The sequence below is a fragment of the Lepus europaeus genome, chromosome 11, assembly GCF_033115175.1.
Source record: "Lepus europaeus isolate LE1 chromosome 11, mLepTim1.pri, whole genome shotgun sequence".
NCBI lineage: Eukaryota > Metazoa > Chordata > Mammalia > Lagomorpha > Leporidae > Lepus > Lepus europaeus.
Genome location: NC_084837.1, coordinates 17,118,930 through 17,138,053, shown reverse-complemented (window position 1 = coordinate 17,138,053; position 19,124 = coordinate 17,118,930). Strand labels below are relative to the sequence as shown.

Sequence of the window (19,124 nt, the reverse complement as noted above, 5' to 3'; positions counted from 1 at the left end):
GGTGTTTCTTCCTGGTCTCCCATGTGGGTGCAGGGGCCCAGGGACTTGGGCTGTCTTCTACTGCTATCCCAGGCCATAGCAGAGAGCTGGATGGGAAGAGGAGCAGCTGGGACTAGAACCAGCACCCATATGGGTTGCTGGTGCCGCAGGTGGAGGACTAACCAAATGAGCCACGGTGCTGTCCCCCCCAGAGTTACAGAGAGAGGCTAGTTCACTCTCCAAGATGGCCACAACAGTTGGGATAGGGCCAGGCTGAAACCAGGAGCTTTATCTGGGTCTTGTACTTTGTGGCAGAGGCACAGGTTCTTGGGCCATTTTCCGCTACTTTTCCCAGGTTGTTAGCAGGGAGCTAGATCAGAAGTTGAGCAACCCGGACACCAGCTGGTGGCCACAGAGTGTGCTGATGTCCTAGGTGGCAGCTTTTATGCCACAATGCCTGCCACCCCCATTTTTTTTTTTTTTAATTCGTAAAATTTATAGCATGGTGTAGATCAAGGGTGGCAAAGTTCCTGTAAAGAGCCAGATTGTATGAGGGTACTGAAGAAAGCTCATGGAAAATTGCATGAAAAGATAAGCTTATTTTGGGGCAAAGAATTTTGCAGTTCATGCATGGTCTTTATTTATTTATTTGAAAGCCACAGAGAAATTAGGTGGGAGGAGAGCCAGGGTACTGAGAGAAAGAGAAAGAGAGAACTTGATCTTCCCTCTGTAGGTTTACTCCCCATATGGCCACAACAGCTGGGGTTGGGCCAGGCTGAAACCAGGAGCCATGAGCTGGGAGCCAGGATCTCCTGGATCTCCCATATGGCTGTCAGTTCCTCAAGGATTTGAGTCATCGCCTGCTGCCTTCCCAAGTGCATGAGCAGGAAGCTGCTTCAGAAGTGTAGTAGATGGGACTCACACTGGCACTTTAATATGGGATGCAGATCTCTCAAGCGGTGATTCTGCCCTGGGCCACAATGTCCACCCCAATAGTCTTTTCATAAAATACATTTTAATACATTTATTTTTATTTTTTTTAATTTTTAATTTTTTTAATTTTTTGACAGGCAGAGTGGATAGTGAGAGAGAGAGACAGAGAGAAAGGTCTTCCTTTGCTGTTGGTTCACCCTCCAATGGCCGCTGTGGCCGGCGCGCTGTGGCCTGCACACTGCGCTGATCCGAAGGCAGGAGCCACATGCTTATCCTGATCTCCCACGGGGTGCAGGACCCAAGGACTTGGGCCATCCTCCACTGCCTTCCCAGGCCATAGTAGAGAGCTGGACTGGACGAGGAGCAACCGGGATAGAATCCGGCGCCCCAACCAGGACTAGAACCCGGTGTGCCGTTGCCGCAAGGCGGAGGATTAGTCTGTTAAGCCACGGTGCCGGCCTATTTTTATTTTTTATTTTTGACTTTTTTGAAAATTTTATTTAAGGTGTACAGATTTGATGTATTTTTCCTACATACAGATTCAGGAACATAAAACACATTTTTTCACAAACTTTTTGAAGATCCTTTGTATGTGTATATGTATGTATCTAATCCTCTCTTTTCATGCACAAATACATGCGTCTTGTGCATTAATTTGGTATGTTATCTCACTATGATATGGATGGTTTTTTCATAATACATCTTTCATGGGCTTTTTTGAAGACCTCTTGTATGCAAAAATATTTTGCACCAAAATAATCTTACTCTTTTATTCTATTTTCTGTTAATTTGTTTTTTAAAATTTATTTATTTATTTGAAAGGCACAGTTACAGAGAGGCAGAGGCAGAGAGAGAGAGTGAGAGTGAGTTCTTTCATTTGCTGGTTCACTTCCCAAATGTCCGCAATGACTGTAGCTGGGTAGATCCGAAGCCAGGAGCCAGGAGCTTCTTCTGTGTTTCCCACTCAGTTTGCAGGGGCCCAAGGACTTGGACCATTCTCCACTGCCTTCCCAGACCATAGCAGAGAGAGCTGGATCATAAGTGGAACAGCCGAGACTTCAACCAGCACCCACATGGGATGCCGGCACTGCAGGTGGCAGCTTCACCGCTTGCACCACAGTGTCACAATACTGGCCCCCCATTCAATAAATTTTAGCACATGTATGAATTTGTGTAATTGCCCCGATAATCATGATACAGGATAATTTTATCATTTCCAAAACCCCTTTGTGAGACTTTCTTGTATCCCACATTCTGTGAACTTTAAGTACTGGCAACTCCTGATCTCGTGTCCATCAGGGTAGTTTTATGTTTCAGACCATGTCATGTGACTGGAATCCTACATTATGTAACATTTTGAAACTGGCCTAATTTACTCATCAGTTATATCTTTGAGATTCATTCATGTTGTTCTGTGTATTAATAGTTATTTTTGTGGATGAATAATATTCATCATTCGGATGTACCAGTACGCTCACGCATTCAGCTACTGAAGGACATTGTGGTAGTGTCAGTTTTTTGGCAATTATAATAATGTTACTGTAAAAGTTCCTGTACAGATTTTGTGTAAATATAGTGTTTATTCTCTAGAATAAACACCTACTAGTGTGGCTGTTGGATCTTGTGAAAAGTCTGTTTCATTTTATAAAATACTGTTAAACTCTTTCCTAAAGAGGCTTTATTATTTTGTATTCCCAAGAACAGGGTGTGGCAGTTTCTCTTTCTTCCAGTCTGTCAGTATTATTATTATTAGTATTATCAGTAAGTTTTTTTGTTTTAGAATAAAACATTATTAAAATTTATTTTTGTTTATTTGAAAAGCAGAGAGCAAGTGAATGAGCTTCTGTCTGCTGGTACACTCCCCAAACGCCTGTAATACCTGGGGCAGATTCAAGCTGAAACCAGGAGCCCAGGACTCCATCCTGGTCTCCTTGTGGGTGGTAGGAAAAAGTACTTGAGCCATTAACTGCTGTCTTCCAGGTGCACATTAGCAGAGAGCTGGAATGGCAACTGGAGCTGGGGCTCTTAACAAAGAAATGGGATGTAGGGATCCCAAGTGGTGTCTTGACGCCTGATACCTAAGGGCCTGCTTGTATCAATATCTTATATTTTCACCTTTCTAATGTGGTTTTAGTTTGTATTTCTTTAGTAGCTAATTATGTTGAGCATCTTTTCTTTCTTTTTTTTTTTTTTAAGATTTGTTTATTTGATAGGCAGAGTTACAGGAGGTGGGGCAGAGAGAGAGAGAGAGGCAGAGAGAGAGAGAGAGAGAGGCAGAGAGAGTGAGAGAGCGAGAGAGCAAGCAAGCAGTCTCCATCTGCTGGTTTACTCCCCAGTTGGCTGCAGTGGCTGGAGCTGAGCCGACCTGAAGCTGGGAGTCAATGTGGGTGCAGGGGCTCAGGCACTTGGGTCATCTTCCAGTATTTTTCCAGGTGCATTATTAGCAGGGAGCTGAATCGGAAGTGGAGCAGCTGGGACACGAACTGGTCCCATATAGGGTCCCTATATGGCAGAGGCTTAACCTACCATGCTACAGTGCTGGCCCCATTGAGCATCTTTTCATGTGCTTGTTTGCCAAGCTAATTTTGTTTCTTTTCAAATATTTTCACAGAGAAAGCTGTATCATGGAACCAGTTAAATAGCTGAGGAGAAAGTGGTTAAAGCTTTGGTCTGTCCATAGCTATAGGGGATTCCTGTACTAGGGTTATGTGAGGGTGGTGGGATATATGACCCTTGATACCAGGCAGATGAGATAGTAGTTTATTAGCCATACTACGGGGTAGTCACAACCTGAGGGGTGAGGAGCTTGGCATGCCACACAGAACCATGTAGACATTGCACTTGGAAACAATGAATCACCAGGGGCTGTAGGAGGCAGACTTTGTAGTAACAGGAGGTTGAAGTGACCTTAGTTCCCATGTGAACAAAAGTATTTGACAGGCTTATTTGAATACGTGTGGGCTGTTAGGGAATGAAGTCTACCACTCAGGGAAAGGTAGGTCCAGGCCTGGTCTCAATGAGCAGGAGGGTTGTTTGGCTTATTCAAAACCTTATATAAGCCAGGGGAGCAGAGTAGGGAAAAGACCTTGTGGAGAGGCCATTCCAGGCCCTCAGGATTTTGCCCAATGTCAAGCACATATAACATTGAGTCTTCATTTCAGTCCACCCACAACATTGTCTTATAAATAATGATTATTTTTTCTCTGGCACTTTTCACATTTTTCTGTGTGTAGTGTTTAGTAGGCTTCCTTTGGCTTTGTCTTGTTTGGAATTTGCTCAGATTCTTCAATCTGTAGATTTTTGTCTTCTGCCAACTTTATGGAGCTTTCTGTTTCAGACACTTTTTCACGCTTGTACCTTTCCTGTGCTCTGTGATTCCGATGACATCAGTATTAGGTGGGTTTTTTTTGGTTGTTGTTATATTCTGACAGTGCCATAGATTATTTCCAGTTTTTAATCTCTTTATCTTTGTTCTTCAGTTCACTGGCTCTTTTCTCTGTTATCTCCACTCTGTTAAGAATCCATCAGTCACTATTTAAAAATTTATGTTATTTTTTCCTATTCTAAAAGTTTCCATTTGGTTCTTTATATCTTTTATTTCTTTGTTGTGACTTTCTGCTTTTCTGTTTATTTCAAGAATGTTTTCATTTGAGCAATTTTATAATAGGTAGTTTAAAATATTTCTCAGAAAATTCCAACAATGATGTTACCTCATTTGTATCTGTTGTCTTTACCTTGCCATTTGAGGTTTCTGTTATTCTCCTATTTGGATGATTTTCTATTGTGGCCTAGATATTTTAAATTTTACATTCTGAGACCACCTCTTGTTGGATTTCTACAGCAGTGATTGACTTGGTTATATTTATGTTACAAGTTCCAACCCAGCATCTCTGGGCTAAGCTCAGATGTCAGCTTGGTTCTCACGTCCCTAGAGGGCACTTAGTGTTGACCAGGAGAGGGCTGTCTGTTAGCTCAACCCTCAGCTTCTTTGGTGTACTGATCAGGACTTCCTTCAAGCTTGTCTTCACTGGAGAGAATCCAGTGATTGATAAACAACTTGATGAGGTCACGTTCCTGAGATCCTCACAGCAACCCCCCTGGCTTTGGCTCTAGTACCCTGGTTCCTTGGGTCTCCTGCTTTTGGTTTTCTGCCCAGAAACCACCCTTTGCAGCAATTACGTGTGGACCCAAGTGGTGAGGGTACAGAGGAAGACAAAACCAGTAATGAAGGACTCCCACCTCCCTGAGTGGAGAAACCAATTCCCCTTGAGTTTTGGGCTGAGAATTCCCTGGCCTCCACTGCTAGTTCACTCCCCAGATGTATGCAGTGGTCCATGGCTGAACTGGGCACTGAGGCTGGGACTCAGTCCAGGTCTCCCATTTGGGTGATAGGAATCCAATTACTTGAGCCATCATTGCTCTCCTAGAATCTGCATTAAGAAGCTGGAGTCAGGAGCTGGGTATTTAACACAGATACTCTAGTATATGAGTCTGTTAACTGGTATTTTAACCACTAAAGCAAACGTCAGTCCTGAAACCATTTTTGATGTTTAATCTTTAGATATTAGCTATTAATGTTTTCCTAATTTTTTCTTTGAAAACCAAATTAGCACATATTTTAGAAGATAAAAGTTTCCTTCTCTTATCTCTAGAGTAAAATGCATATTTTCCTTAATATGTTTCTTTATCCTGGGTAAGTTTATATTGCTTAAAAGGTACATCAATAGAGAATTGTTTAAATATGATACTTTGAACTATGGTTGTGAATTGAGAGTTTTACATGAAACTAAACTGTGATAGACTAACTTTATCCATTTCATAGTGGAATTATACTGATCCAACAACACTTGAACATTTAGGCCTTAGCAAGGCATTCACAGCAGCTCACTGCTGGCAAATATAGAGCTTAGGAATAGTTATTTATTTAATATATTCACTTGCATCTCGAGACTATATGTGTATTTGCAACCTGTGGTGCTCATATTGCTTTTTGGTAGTAACAGAGGGGGAATTTACCATACTGGCAGGCAAGAAAGTATTCAGGATTATTTGGTGGAAGTCAAATTAAGTTAGTAAATCCAAAAATGTAGCTAACCTCCAAGATTTTGGAGATGCAGATAATATGAGGGGAAGAATTTATAGGATGATACATTCATTGGTGAGCCCCTGAGCTGATGGTGGAAGTGTGGCAAGTAGCAATGGAGTGCCAGTGAAAACTGGTGCTCTCTGTGCCTGGTGTCTGCCTCTCTAAAAGTAAATATCCTGCCTTTTCTTCTTTTAACAACCACCTCAAGCAATTTTGAGTATTCCAACATTGTTGTGTTTGTTATACTCTATTTAGCTCTTTTGGTAGATGCAAAATACAACCATTTAGCTCTTGTAGTAAGGAATTCATTGAAGGCAGGACCACATCTTAGATTTGAGATCTTGGTTTTAGGAATAAGTATCTGGCACATGGTAGGTGTTAAGTGAATATGTTTAATTGAAGCAATTATTGTAGGGCTCTGTTTTTAAACTGCGTTGTTGAGAGTAACCTTCCTCTTAAGAAACAACTTTATTAATTCTGGGTTGGCTTCTCCTGCTTGATAATATTCATTTTGGGTTGCATTGTCTTGCCTTTTGATCACTTGGTAGTCTTAGTAGGTTACCAGCCATGTGAATTTTGCCTGTTTGGATGCTGCATATCTTGTATTCCTTAAATCTTCTTAAATGTTTTTCCTAGGTTGAAGTTAAGTTACTTGAAAATAATTTGAAACTAAGTTCTTACCTTGATGTTCAAAGCAATACTTAGTGTAGGTTTAATTTATTCCCTTCTGTGGAGACAAGACCTTAACTGTAGACTAAGCTTATCAATTTCTGTTAAAAAGGCTCATTGGGATTTTTTTTTTTTTTTTTTTTTTTTTTTTTTTTTTTACAGGCAGAGTGGACAGTGAGAGAGAGAGAGACAGAGAGAAAGGTCTTCCTTTGCCGTTGGTTCACCCTCCAATGGCCGCTGCGGCCGGCGCACCGTGCTGATCTGAAGGCAGGAGCCAGGTGTTTCTCCTGGTCTCCCATGGGGTGCAGGGCCCAAGCACTTGGGCCATCCTCCACTGCACTCCCGGGCCATAGCAGAGAGCTGGCCTGGAAGAGGGGCAACCAGGACAGAATCCAGCGCCCCGACTAGGACTAGAACCCGGTGTGCCGGTGCTGCAAGGTGGAGGATTAGCCTGTTGAGCCACGGCGCCGGCCTTAATTTTTTTAAACTTTGTTTTTCATGGCTTTATTATTAAGAATGGCTATGATATGTAAAACTAGCATTTTGGTTTGGTCATTTGTATTTGCATTGTTTTAGTAATGTTTTATTTTCCAGGCCAGTGACCCTTAATTTTGATGAGTGATAGAATCATCTAGGAACTTAAACTTGCTAGTGCCAAGACCACACCTTAGATCACTGAATCAGAAACTCAGGCCTAGAACTTAGTCTTGGCATTGAAAAATCTCTGTGTATATGTGTGCGAGCACACATGCTTCTCCCCAACCCCATTTCTGATATGCAGTAAGGGTTGAGAACCTGATTTAGAGTCTAGCGTTGTGGTATATGTTAAGCTGCTGTTTGTGATGCTGGCATCCTGTATAAGAGCACTGATTTGAGTCCTGCCTGCTCTTTTTCTGATCCAGCTCCTTGCTAATGTGCCTGGGAAGGTAGTAGAAAAGGGCGCAAGTGCTTGGGCCCCTGCCACCCATGAGAGAAGCCAGGCTTCTGGCTTTGGCCTGGTCCAGCCTCAGCTGTTGTGGCTGTTTGGGGCGTCAACCAGTGGATGGAGTATATCTTTCTCATTCTCTGTTTCAAATAAAAAAATAAATTAAAAAAAAAATAGAATCCTGAATATATCTATAACTTTAGCAGATTTGTAATATTTAATTTAAAGATGCATCTGCTTTTACATTCATAATACATACAAATTTACACATTATAAAAAACATACTTAAGGCCCAGGAGCTTATTGCATATTTCTATAAGCAAGAGAGGAACTGTTAAAGAGTGGCTGTGGCAAGAGGTGGAAAGAAATGTGACATGTTCAGGTGATGAGATTCAGGTTATTTATGTTCTTCAGATCCTGTCATTATTTTCAAGTTCCATCATTTAAAATGCTTTCCTTTCCTTTTTTTTTTTTTTTTAAAGATTTATGTGTTTATTTGAAAGAGTTACCCAGAGAGAGGAGGGGCAGAGAGAGAGAGAGAGAGAGAGGTCTTCCATCCGATGGTTCACTCCCCAATTGGCTGCAATGGCTGGAGCTGCGCCAGTCCGAAGCCAGGAGCAATGAGCTTATTCCGAGTCTCCCACAGGGGCGCAGGAGCCCAAGGATTTAGGCCATCCTCTACTGCTTTCCCAGGCCATAGCAGAGAGCTGGATTGGAAGTAGAGCAGCCGGGTCTCGAACTGGCACCTATATGGGATGCCGGCACTTCAAGCCAGGGCGTTAACCCACTGCGCCCCAGCGCCGGCCCCAAAATGCTTTCCTTTCTAACGTGTTTGTGTATCTTTTTGTTTTTATGCCATCATACAACATACCAGTGTTCAGATGCACGTATTTTACTTTATGTCATTGGAATGCGCAGTACTTTAGCATGAGTTCATTCCTTTACCATACAGCACTGCAGCTCTAGGTGTTATATGTGGTTCCTTAGACTGGTGCATGATTTCTGTCCTCCACATCCTCCTCTTAACCATAGACTGCCCTGCATGGATGCCTCCTGGGCCTGTGCAACAGCTCTGTGCAGGTTAGGGGGCAGACCCTGGAAGGGACTGGCAAACCTTCCCTTTATTGGTTGCACTTGATTGCTCTGGCTTCTGCAGCTGCCCTCCCTCAGCAGTGCCTGAGGTCCGTGCCTCCAGCTCCACATTTCTAGCAACCTTTGGTATAATTTAGTTGTAGAGCAGATTACTGTGTGCTAGTATGTGGCACATACTGTTCTAGGCACTTGGAATATATCTGAACAAAACCAGAAGAAAAAGTGAAAATAAAAAATTCTGTCTTGAAGCTTATTTTCTAGGTTTCTAGTATTTGCCAGTTTGGTAAATGTATGGTAATATTTCAGTGTTTTAATTTATATCTCTCTAAATATTATTTTGCATATGTCTTCATAGCAATAGCCATTTGGGATTCTTTTCTAGAGAGTGAATTTCCCTGTGTTCTATTGGATGGCTACTATTTTTCTGTTGGGATACAGGAGTTTTGTTATCTCTTGCTGGTTGTAGATATTGTGAGATACTAAATATATGATTTGTCTTTGGCTCTAATTCATGAAACATTGCTGCTGAAACTCTTGTAATTTCCTGAGTAGTGCAATGATAGGAACCTATTATATTTGATTGTGTCCTTTTTCTTGACACAAGAGATTCTAAAACCTTTGGATGGGTGTCTTTTGTATGCTAATGAAATGACTAGTGACTGGAGTTTTAGGTAGCTTCAGGAATGTAGTAGGGGTAATGATCCCCCCAAAAGACCAAAAAGTAGAGTTGGGACTTTAAAGCCCCATTCCAGACCTCAGGGTGGATGAGGGGAGAGAGGCTTGAGTTACTCACCAGCGACCAATGATCTAATCAATCATGCTTGTATATTGAGGCCTCTACAGAAGCTCGACATGGCTTTGGAGAGCTTCCAGATTGGTGAATGCAGGCACCTGCTGGGAGGGTGGTGCACCACATCTCCAGGGGAGAGACACTTCTGCACTTGGGACTTTTTTTTTTTTTTGGGTGTGGGAGGATTGATTTTTATTTGGGCTTATCACAGGGGTTAGAGCCATTTTGTCTTCAGAACAATTACAGCACAGGAAATGTGTCATTGAGTCAGTCCAGAAACATTTGACCAGCTGAATCTTATTGCTTAAAATACACATATTCACAAATAACTGACAAGTGGTAATGGGCCTTGCACAGGAAATGTGTTAACGTTTGCAAATCTTCCTACTCTAGCACCAACTCCCCCACCAATCCCTTTCTCTTCATTCTCCTGGAAGACTGTGCTCCCACATCCCAGGCCCCCTAGCCTGTCCTTCAGTTCCCCACGTCCATCTCTCTCCTAGCAGGGCAGCCTCCCACGGCAGATTCCAGGCTGTGACTCAGGAATCAAGCCGGCTTCTCTCTTCTTTTGCCTTTAGGGTAGGGTGCTGCAGTGGCTCCAACAGTTAGCACTCGGACCAGATCCCCACTCTTCGCTGGGGAAGACCCTCGTGAGTGTCAGGATTCTTCCTTTTGATCAGTTAACTGAGGCAGGATTCATTTCGGTAAAACTTGTTCTCCTTTGAGACAGTTCAGTGAGTTGTTTGGGATTCAGCATAAGAGGGGTGGGAGGAAAGGCATCTGATGGCTGCAGTGGCACTCTGGGTGCACCTGCTGGGACTCAGCTGAGGGAAGTAAGCCCTGTGGTCCTATGGCACCCACCAAAGCCTCACTGCAACTCTGGGCAGGGCCACCGCTAGCACAGGCTTGTTGCTGAGGTCCAATCATGAGTCCCTCTGAAACATCACTGTTGTCTTCTGCACTTGGGACTCTCCTGAGCCTTGTCCTGTATGACGTCTTCATCTGGCTGTTCCTTTGTATCCTGTACAATATCTTCCCCAACTCCCCACCAAGGTTGGTTTATTTAATTGAAAGGGAGAGTGACCAAGGGTGTGGGTGGTGGAGAGAGAGAGAGAGAAAGAAAGATAGTTTATTCCCAATGGCTGCAATAGCTGGGTCTGGGCCAGGCTGAAACCAGGAGCCAGGAACTCCATCCTGGCCTTCCATTTGGGTGACCAGGGCCCAAGTACTTGGAGTATCTGCTGCTGCTTTCCTAGGCACATTAGCAGGGAGCGGGATCAGAAGCAGAGTAGCTGGAATACTTCACTATTGGATGCTGGTGTCACAAGTGGTGGCTTAACCTGCAATGCCAAAAAAGCCAGCCCCTTCAATATCCTTTATGATAAACTAATAGTACTAAGTACAGTGTTTCCCCGAATTCTGTGAACCATTGAAGCAAATTATTGAACCTCCTGTTTGTAGCCAAAGTTGGACAGTTGTTGGTAACCTGGGGACCTACTCCTAGCAGTTGCTTTTGAAGTAGAACAGACCTGTGATACTGAGCCTTCCTACTTGCTACCTGCTAATTCCAGGTAGTTGGTGTCAGAATTCAATTGAATTGTTGAATTAGGTTGGCGCCGTGGCTCAACAGGCTAATCCTCCGCCTAGCGGCGCCGGCGCACCAGGTTCTAGTCCCAGTTGGGGCACTGGTTCTGTCCCAGTTGCCCCTCTTCCAGGCCAGCTCTCTGCTGTGGCCCAGGAGTGCAGTGGAGGATGGCCCAAGCACTTGGGCCCTGCACCTGCAGGGGAGACCAGGATAAGCACCTGGCTCCTGGCTTTGGATCAACGTGGTGCGCCGGCCACAGCGCGCCAGCCGTGGCGGCCATTGGAGGGTGAACCAACGGCAAAGGAAGACCTTTCTCTCTGTCTCTCTGTCTCTCTCTCACTGTCCACTCTGCCTGTCAAAAATAAAATTAAAAAAAAAATTCAATTGAATTGTTGAATTCATACTGGTATCAGGGAGATTTAGAGAGCTGCATAGTGTGAAAATCCACGTTTGGTGTCAGAAGTCTTAGGAGCAGAGGAACAGTTTCGTTAGGGATGTTTAGATCCTCCATTGTTTGTAATCAGAGTGCATATAATCTCTTTCACAGGGTTAGTTATATATTTTCACTTCTATCATTTGGAGAATTACTTAGTAACAGCCTTCTGTAGTAATAGTGTTCATACTGTAAGGTTAGGGTTGCTTTCCTTGCTATGTGAGGAGGTTCATGGCAGTTTTTTTTTTAAGATTTATTTATTTACTTGAGAGGTAGGGTTACAGACAGACAGAAAGGTCTTCCATCTGCTGGTTCATTTCTCAGATGGCCGCAGTGGCTGTAGCTGAACCAATCCAAGCCAGGAACCAGTAATCTCCTCTGGTCTCCCATGTGGGTGCAGGGGCCCAAGCACCTGGGCCATCTTCTACTGCATTCCCAGGCCATAGCAGAGAGCTGGATCAGAAGAGGAACAGCCAGGACTTGAACCAGTGCCCCTATGGGATGCTAGCACCGCAGAACGGAGGCTTAGCCCACTATGCCACAACGCCAGCCCGGCAGTTGTCCTTGGTTGAAAGTTTAAATTGTCAAAGGCCTAACATCATTATTGTCAACTTACTTGTCTGTGTCCCAGCACTCCTGAATTAATACTCTTGTCAGTGATAGTGGCCCTGTGTAGCAGTGGTTTTCAGTTGGCAGTGGAGTAGAGCATTGTATAGACTTTAAAAAAAAAAAATGGTTTTTGAATCATACTTTCATTCCGTACTGTATTCTTCCATGGGTAAGCAATTAGGAATCATTGGATGAAAATAATTAGTGTGAAATTTAGGTAGGTAAATATCAAATACTAAGTTTCTTAACTGTGAAGTCTGGTAGGAAATTGATAGGATATAGTTTTGGAAGACATGTGCTTTAAAGAATTTGAATGACATACTGGTTTCTTTATTAAAAGAGTCATTCAAAAAACAGTCATTCATTACTAAATTACAATTATGATTCTTGTTTTTTTTTCTTGTTAAATCGTCAGATACTCAGTTAATGATGGGTGTTATAACTTCTATTTCTGGAAGAGAAATTTGCATATAGACTGACCAGTACCTATTGTATTTTGAAAAGCAGTTACAGATTTAAAATTAACTCCTTTTTAAAATTCTCCAGATGATGGTGTTGATATTTCAAGTGGAACAAAGAAAGAAGATCTGAATGACAAAGAGAAAAAGGATGAAGAAGAAATTCCTGCACCTGCATATAGGGCCAAATCAATCCTGGAGAGCTGGGTATGGGGCAAGCAACCAGGTATTATAATCTTCTCAGGTTTGGTATTTTGAAAACCTTTACACTCCTTTTCTAAGTACTGTAGATAGACTTTTTAATTAAAAAATAGATATGCTAAAGTATATATATAAAACATAAAACTTATTTTTAAATATGTAGTTCGCTGGTATTAAATGCTTTCACATTGTTGTGCAATCATTTAGCTCTGGAACTTTTTCATTTTCTTCAGCTGAAACTTTGTAACCATTAAATACTAGCTTAGCTAAAAATTTGCTGAAATGTATCTTTTTTGCTTTTAAGGTGTATTTATTTATTTATTTGAAAGGCAGAGTTACAGAGAGGGAGAGGCAGAGGCAGAGAGAGAGATCTTGCGTCTGGCCGCAATGGCCAGGGCCAGGTCATACCAAAGCTAGGAGCCAGGAGCTTCATCTAGGTCTCCAGCATCACTAAAGGGGCCTAAGTACTTAGGCCGTCTTCTGCTGCTTTCTTCGGGGCATTAGCAGGGAGCTGGATCAGATGTGGAGCAGCCAGGACTTGAAGCGACACCCAGCAACACCAGGGCTGCCAGGTGTGGCTTAATGTACTTGCCACAGCGCCAGCCCCTGAAGTGTGTCTTGTATTTCCTGTCTTTTTATTTTGATCTTGCTAGAAGTTAACAATTTAGTTGACTTTTTCCAAATACCTAGTTTTGATTTCATTTTTTCCTGGTTTCTTTTTCATTGATTTCTGATTTAATCTTTATTATTATTCCTTTCTGCTTGTTTTGGGTTCCATCTCATTTGTTTCTTTTAGTGGATGGAAGGTCTTTCTCTGTGTCTCTCCCCCTCTCTCTCTGACTTTCAAATAAATGAATGGGTCTTAAAAAAAATTCCCCTTGAGACTTCTTTGATGCATGGAGTATTTAGGGATAAGTTGTTTAGTTTTCAAGAGTTTGGAGATTTTCATGTTATTGTTCTATTACTGTGATTTTCAGTTCTCATTGTTCTGGAGAACATACTTTGTATGATTTTAGTTCTTTTACATTTGTTTAGGTTTGTGTTATGGCTCAGGACATGATATTTCGGTATTTGTTGTTTGGATATTTGAAAAAATTGTATGTTCTGTTGTTGACTAGAGTGTTCCATAAATTTTGATTGGATCCTGTTGATTGTGTTGTTGAATTCTCTTTTGTCTTTGTTAATTTTCTGTCTCGTTCTATCAGTTATTGTGAAAAGGAGAATTTGAAGTCTCCAATTGTAAAAGTGTTTGCTTCACATATTTTACAGTTCTGCTGTTTGGTGCATGCATTTTAGGACTTTGTGATTTTGTTCTCTGTTCCTGGTAATCATCTTTGCCCTGAAGTTTCACATTAATATAGCCACATCTGCTTTCCTCTGATTAGTGTTTGCATGATCTCTTTTATTTTTCATTTTCCATTTGTTCTGTTTCTCATTTCTCTGTTTTGTTTTATTTTTCTGCCTCCCCATGGTTTACTTGACCATTTGTTTTCTTTTAAAGCTTTATTTATTTCTTTGAAAGACAGATTTACAGAGAGAGAGAGAGAAGGAGAGACAGAGAGAGAGAGAGACCTTCTATCTGTTGGTTCACTCCTCAAATGGCCGCAACTGTTGGAGCTGGGCCAATCTGAAGCCAGGAGCCAGGAGCTTCTTCCAGGTCTCTTACCTGGGTGCAGAGGCCCAAGGACTTGGTCCATCTTTCCCTGCTTTCCCAGGCACATTAGCAGGGAGCTGGATCGGAAGTGGAGCAGCTGAGACTCAAACCAGCTCCCTTATGCCGGAGCTGAGCCAATCTGAAGCCAGCAGCCAGGTGCTTCTTCCTGGTCTCCCTTGGGGGTGCAGGGACCCAAGCACTTGGGCCACCTTCTACTACTTTCCTAGGCCATAGCAGAGAGCTGGATCAGAAGATGAGCAACCAAGACTAGAACCAGCACCCATATGGGATGCTGGTTCTGCAGGTGGAAGATTAACCTACCGTGCCGTGGCACTGGCCCTGGAAACATTATTTAAAAGTGGAATTTAATGAGTCTTCAGGAAGCATCAAGCTCTTACTTCTTATAACTGATTTATGGAAGAAGGTTCTCTCAAGAATATGTCCTTGACAGGGCTTTCTCCATGAAGGTGCTCACATGGTCCTGGGCCAACTGCTTGCCTTAAGAGCTGCTTGGCAGGATGCCTTGGGCGAGGGCAGGGCTGCTATTTTATCTGTAAACTCAGAGTGGAATTTAAAGTGTTTTCCCTAACTCTCAGCTCTGAGCTGCTGGAGTTTCTAGGACCAAAGCTCCAGGGCTCCCATTTTACCACTGGTGCTAGATGAGCTGTGCCATAGCACCTATGCAGTGGGGGATGCTGCACCCTGGGCCCCAGAGAGCAGTGAGGTGTGTCCCTCTAATGCCTTCTGGGATCTGTCACTTCCTATGAAAGCATATTCAGGTGATGGATAGGCAGAAAACTGGTGCCTTCCATCCAAGGGAAGTCTGTGGAGTGTTGCTGTTAGGTGTAAGGATCCCAGGCTGCAAGACTGATTACTATCTGCCTTAAGGCTAATAGATGTCAGAGACAAGGCTGGTGCAGCCGGTAAACCTGTTTCCTGCAACACTGGCATCCTGTATGTGTACCAGTTAGAGTCCTGGCTGCTCCACTTCTGATCCAGCTCCCTGCTGATGGCCTGGGAAAGCAGTGGAAGGTGGCCCAAGCCTCTGGACCCCTGCCACCTGAGTGGGAGACTCAGAAGTCTCTGGCTCCTGGCTTCAGTCTGGCCCAGCCAGGTTGTTACAGCCATTTGGGGAATGAACCAACAGATGGAAGATCTCTTTCTTTGTGTCTCTGCTTCTCTGTCTTAAACTAACTCTGCCTTTCAAATAAATAAATAAATCTTTAAAAATAAATAAATAAACAAATATCAGAGACAGAAAAAGCTCAGGAGAGCTCTGCTGTTGCCCCTACCCCCACCCCCAGTGCTGGTGTAGGGGAATGATAGGAGATAACAATTTATAATTAAACTATAATTATTTCTACTTTTAGGCAAATTTAGGCTTGAAGAATTCTTTCAGTTGTTCTTATTTATATGATTGTCTTCTAGCTCCTTAAAAAACATTTCCTTAATATGGAAAATTTCAAACATACAGAAATAGAGAGGTAGTCTTACTAACCACCTGGTCTTTTTTTAAAAAATTAACTTATCTTTAAATTTTTTTAAGGTAAACAAGTTTCATGGATTTCATGTATACAGATTTAGGAACATAGTAATACCTCCCATCCTACCCTTCCTCCTACCCATGCCCCTACCCTTCCTCCTCCTTCCTCTCTTTTTCTCTCTCTACCTTCAGTTTACTTTATACTCATAAGATTAACTCTACACTAAGCAAAGAGTTCAACAAATAGTAATAAGAACAAAACACGGGGCCGGTGCTGTGACGCAGCAGGTTAACGCCATGGCCTGAAGCACCGGCATCCCATATGGGCATTGGTTTGAGACCCAGCTGCTCTACTTCCGATCCAGCTCTCTGCTATGGCCTGGGAAAGCAGTAGAAGATGGCCCAAGTCCTTGGGCCCCTTCATCCGTGTGGGAGACCTGGAAGAAACTCCTGGTTTCTGGCTTCGGATTGGCACAGCTCCTGCCATTGCAGCCAATTGGGGAGTGAACCATCGGATGGAAGACTCTCTCTCTCTGCCTCTCTTCTCTCTCTGTAACTCTGACTTTCAAATAAATAAATCTTAAAAAAAAAGTACCTAACACTGTCCGTCAATGTTCTTTTATTAAAAATAATTTTTATGTATTAGTAAGAGAGGAACACGAGCATCTGCACCCATCTGCTGTTTAACTCCCCAAATGCCTGCAATTGCCAGAGCTGGGCCGAGCTGAAGCTGGCATCTGGGAACCCAGTCCAGGTCTCCAGTGTGGGTGACAAGGACCCAAGTCCTTGAGCTATCATCTGTTGCCTCCCAGGGTATATATTAGCAGGCATCTGGAATCAGGAGCAAAGCTGGGACTTGAGCCTGACCATCTGATATTGGAAGCAGGCATCCAGCCAGCATCTTTCTGACTAGGCCATATGCCTGCCCCTCATAGCACATTCTAACTCATTACTTTATCTTCTAAAATATTCCTATAAATGTGTTACCTTACATATGTCTTGCATGCTGGGTAATTTTATTGAAACTTTAAGAAATTTGAATTTAATTTCATAATATGAAAATGATTGCTAAAGTTTTTCTCTGTCTAGGAAGTGTGCTGATAAGTACTGATTTTGTGTGAACGGTTACACTATGTATACTGAGAGACAGCATTATCATGATGGCTAAGAGTGGTCTGTGTCATGTGCAGTACTCTCCCCTGTAACCTTGGGCAAATTACATAAACTGCTCTGTGCCTCTGTTTCCACATCCTTAAAATGGATGTACAGCACCACTTTGTGGCGGCGGGTGTGAGGATTGCCTGAGCCAGCACATGTGAAGTGTTTGAATGTTTTTGGCACATGCTGCACACTTGAGTATCAGCCGTTGTCATAAACCATTATCTCAGCTTATAACAACCACGCCAAGGCACTGACAGCTTGGGTGTTCTCATGTCTCGTTTTCTAGATGTGAATGAACTGAAGGAATGTCTTTCTGTGCTGGTGAAAGAGCAGCAGGCTCTGGCCATTCAGTCAGCCACCACCACCCTCTCGGCCCTGAGGCTCAAGCAGAGGCTGGTGATCTTGGAACGCTATTTCATTGCCTTGAACAGAACTGTTTTTCAGGAGAATGTCAAAGTTAAGTGGAAAAGCAGCAGCATTTCTCTGCCTCCTGTGGACAAAAAAAGGTAATAATAAAATGAAAAAAACTCTAATGTTAGCTAAAAATAAAATTTTAGGCTGTTTGTCTTAGGCAATAAAGGTTTGTTCTTCTCCTTGTGGAATTTTATTATTGCTTTCCCTTGTTGTATGTTTCATATAATCTGCAGCCAGGACTTGAGATTTGCTCATGCGTGACAGGCCATGCTGCATAGTCTGCATCAGTATTTTGAAGACCTTTTCTGCCAGTAACTGTAGAAGCCAGCCAGAGTTTAGATCATCCCAAGTCTAGATTTAAAAATGGGATCTGAACATACATTCTTTTTGTTTTGTTTTGCTACTAAGTAGGGAACAGTCAGATGATAATGTTTGTGCCTTGAATTAGTTTACATAATTCCTTTTTTTCTTTCTCATGTGATATTCTTTTATTATGAGATGCTTTCAGACATAGGATTTTTAGTTGGATGATGTCTACTGGTTCATCTGCAGATTTTCTCTGTGGTATTAATTAGTAGCCATGAGAATGCCTAAGACCTGTATAAATTTCCAAATTGTAGCTGTCTGCCAAACTTGTGTTGTCAGAGGGCTGCTCATATTTTATGTAGTTAGTCTGCATTATTTGGTTGTAGTAGTGACTTTTCCTCCCTGGAGAGCACATGGGATGTTCACGAAGCAGAGAGAATTGGGGGCTTCCCCTGTGGCCATCTTGCCATCCAGTGGCAAGAATGCCAATGGTAGCATATTTCCTTGGTGTTTGTTTTATTTTAAATCTACCTGAAGTCACATTACATGTCATAGTTTTAGCGTAAATTAAGCAGTGACGGGCTAGGCTCCTGCCTGTTTGATAATAGTGACACAGTCCCTGCTTTGCTTCTCAGTGAGGGTGAGCAGTGGCTGTGGTGGCTGTTGATCTATCAGAGGGGCTCTGTGTAGGTGGGTATTGGATGCTGAGGTTCTCTGGGCTCTCAGGTATGTTCGTTGGACCAAACTAAATTCCCCAAAATGCTAAAGTGGCCAAGGCCCAGCTGATTTTTCTGTATGCTCTATCCTTTGTGATGATTTAAGAGTTGATGGATTCATTGGAATGAATCTTTTCATTAGTAGAGGAATTCCTAGAATTAAAAAACAAATTTATTTGCGATATTTGTGGATTTATATGCCATTGTAAGGAATCACAGAGATTGATTGTGCTCTACACCCTATTTCCCTAATGGTGATCACTTGGACAATGATAACCCAGTGATTATAATCAGAATATTGACTTTGATATAATTTACCCATTTTGTTTGGGTTTTCCTGGTTTTACATACATTCAGTTTTGTTTGTGGATTTTTTTGCAGTGTTATCCCAAGTATAGATTTGTGTGATGTCACTGCTACAGTCAAGGTGCATGGTTAATGGGCTCTTTTTATTTCTACTCTGATCTGTTTCCCCTTCCACCACCTTAACAACTGGAAACCACTTAATTTCTAATTTTTTTTTTACTCAGAATAATCCCCTTGAGATTCTCCCAATTTATTATATTATTATTATTACTGCTCCACAGTAGCCCATGGTATGTATGTGTAGTTTGTCTCCGTTGTTTCCAG

At 42.5% G+C, this 19,124-nt stretch overlaps 1 protein-coding gene across 1 annotated transcript in view; it reads left to right on the top strand.

Moving 5' to 3' along the window:
- HERC2 (HECT and RLD domain containing E3 ubiquitin protein ligase 2) overlaps positions 1-19,124 on the top strand; it is a 230,098-nt gene that overhangs the window by 39,388 nt on the left and 171,586 nt on the right. The window contains 2 exon segments of the mRNA XM_062205025.1: positions 12,648-12,785; positions 17,345-17,564. Of these exon segments, the coding sequence (XP_062061009.1) occupies positions 12,648-12,785; positions 17,345-17,564 (358 nt within the window).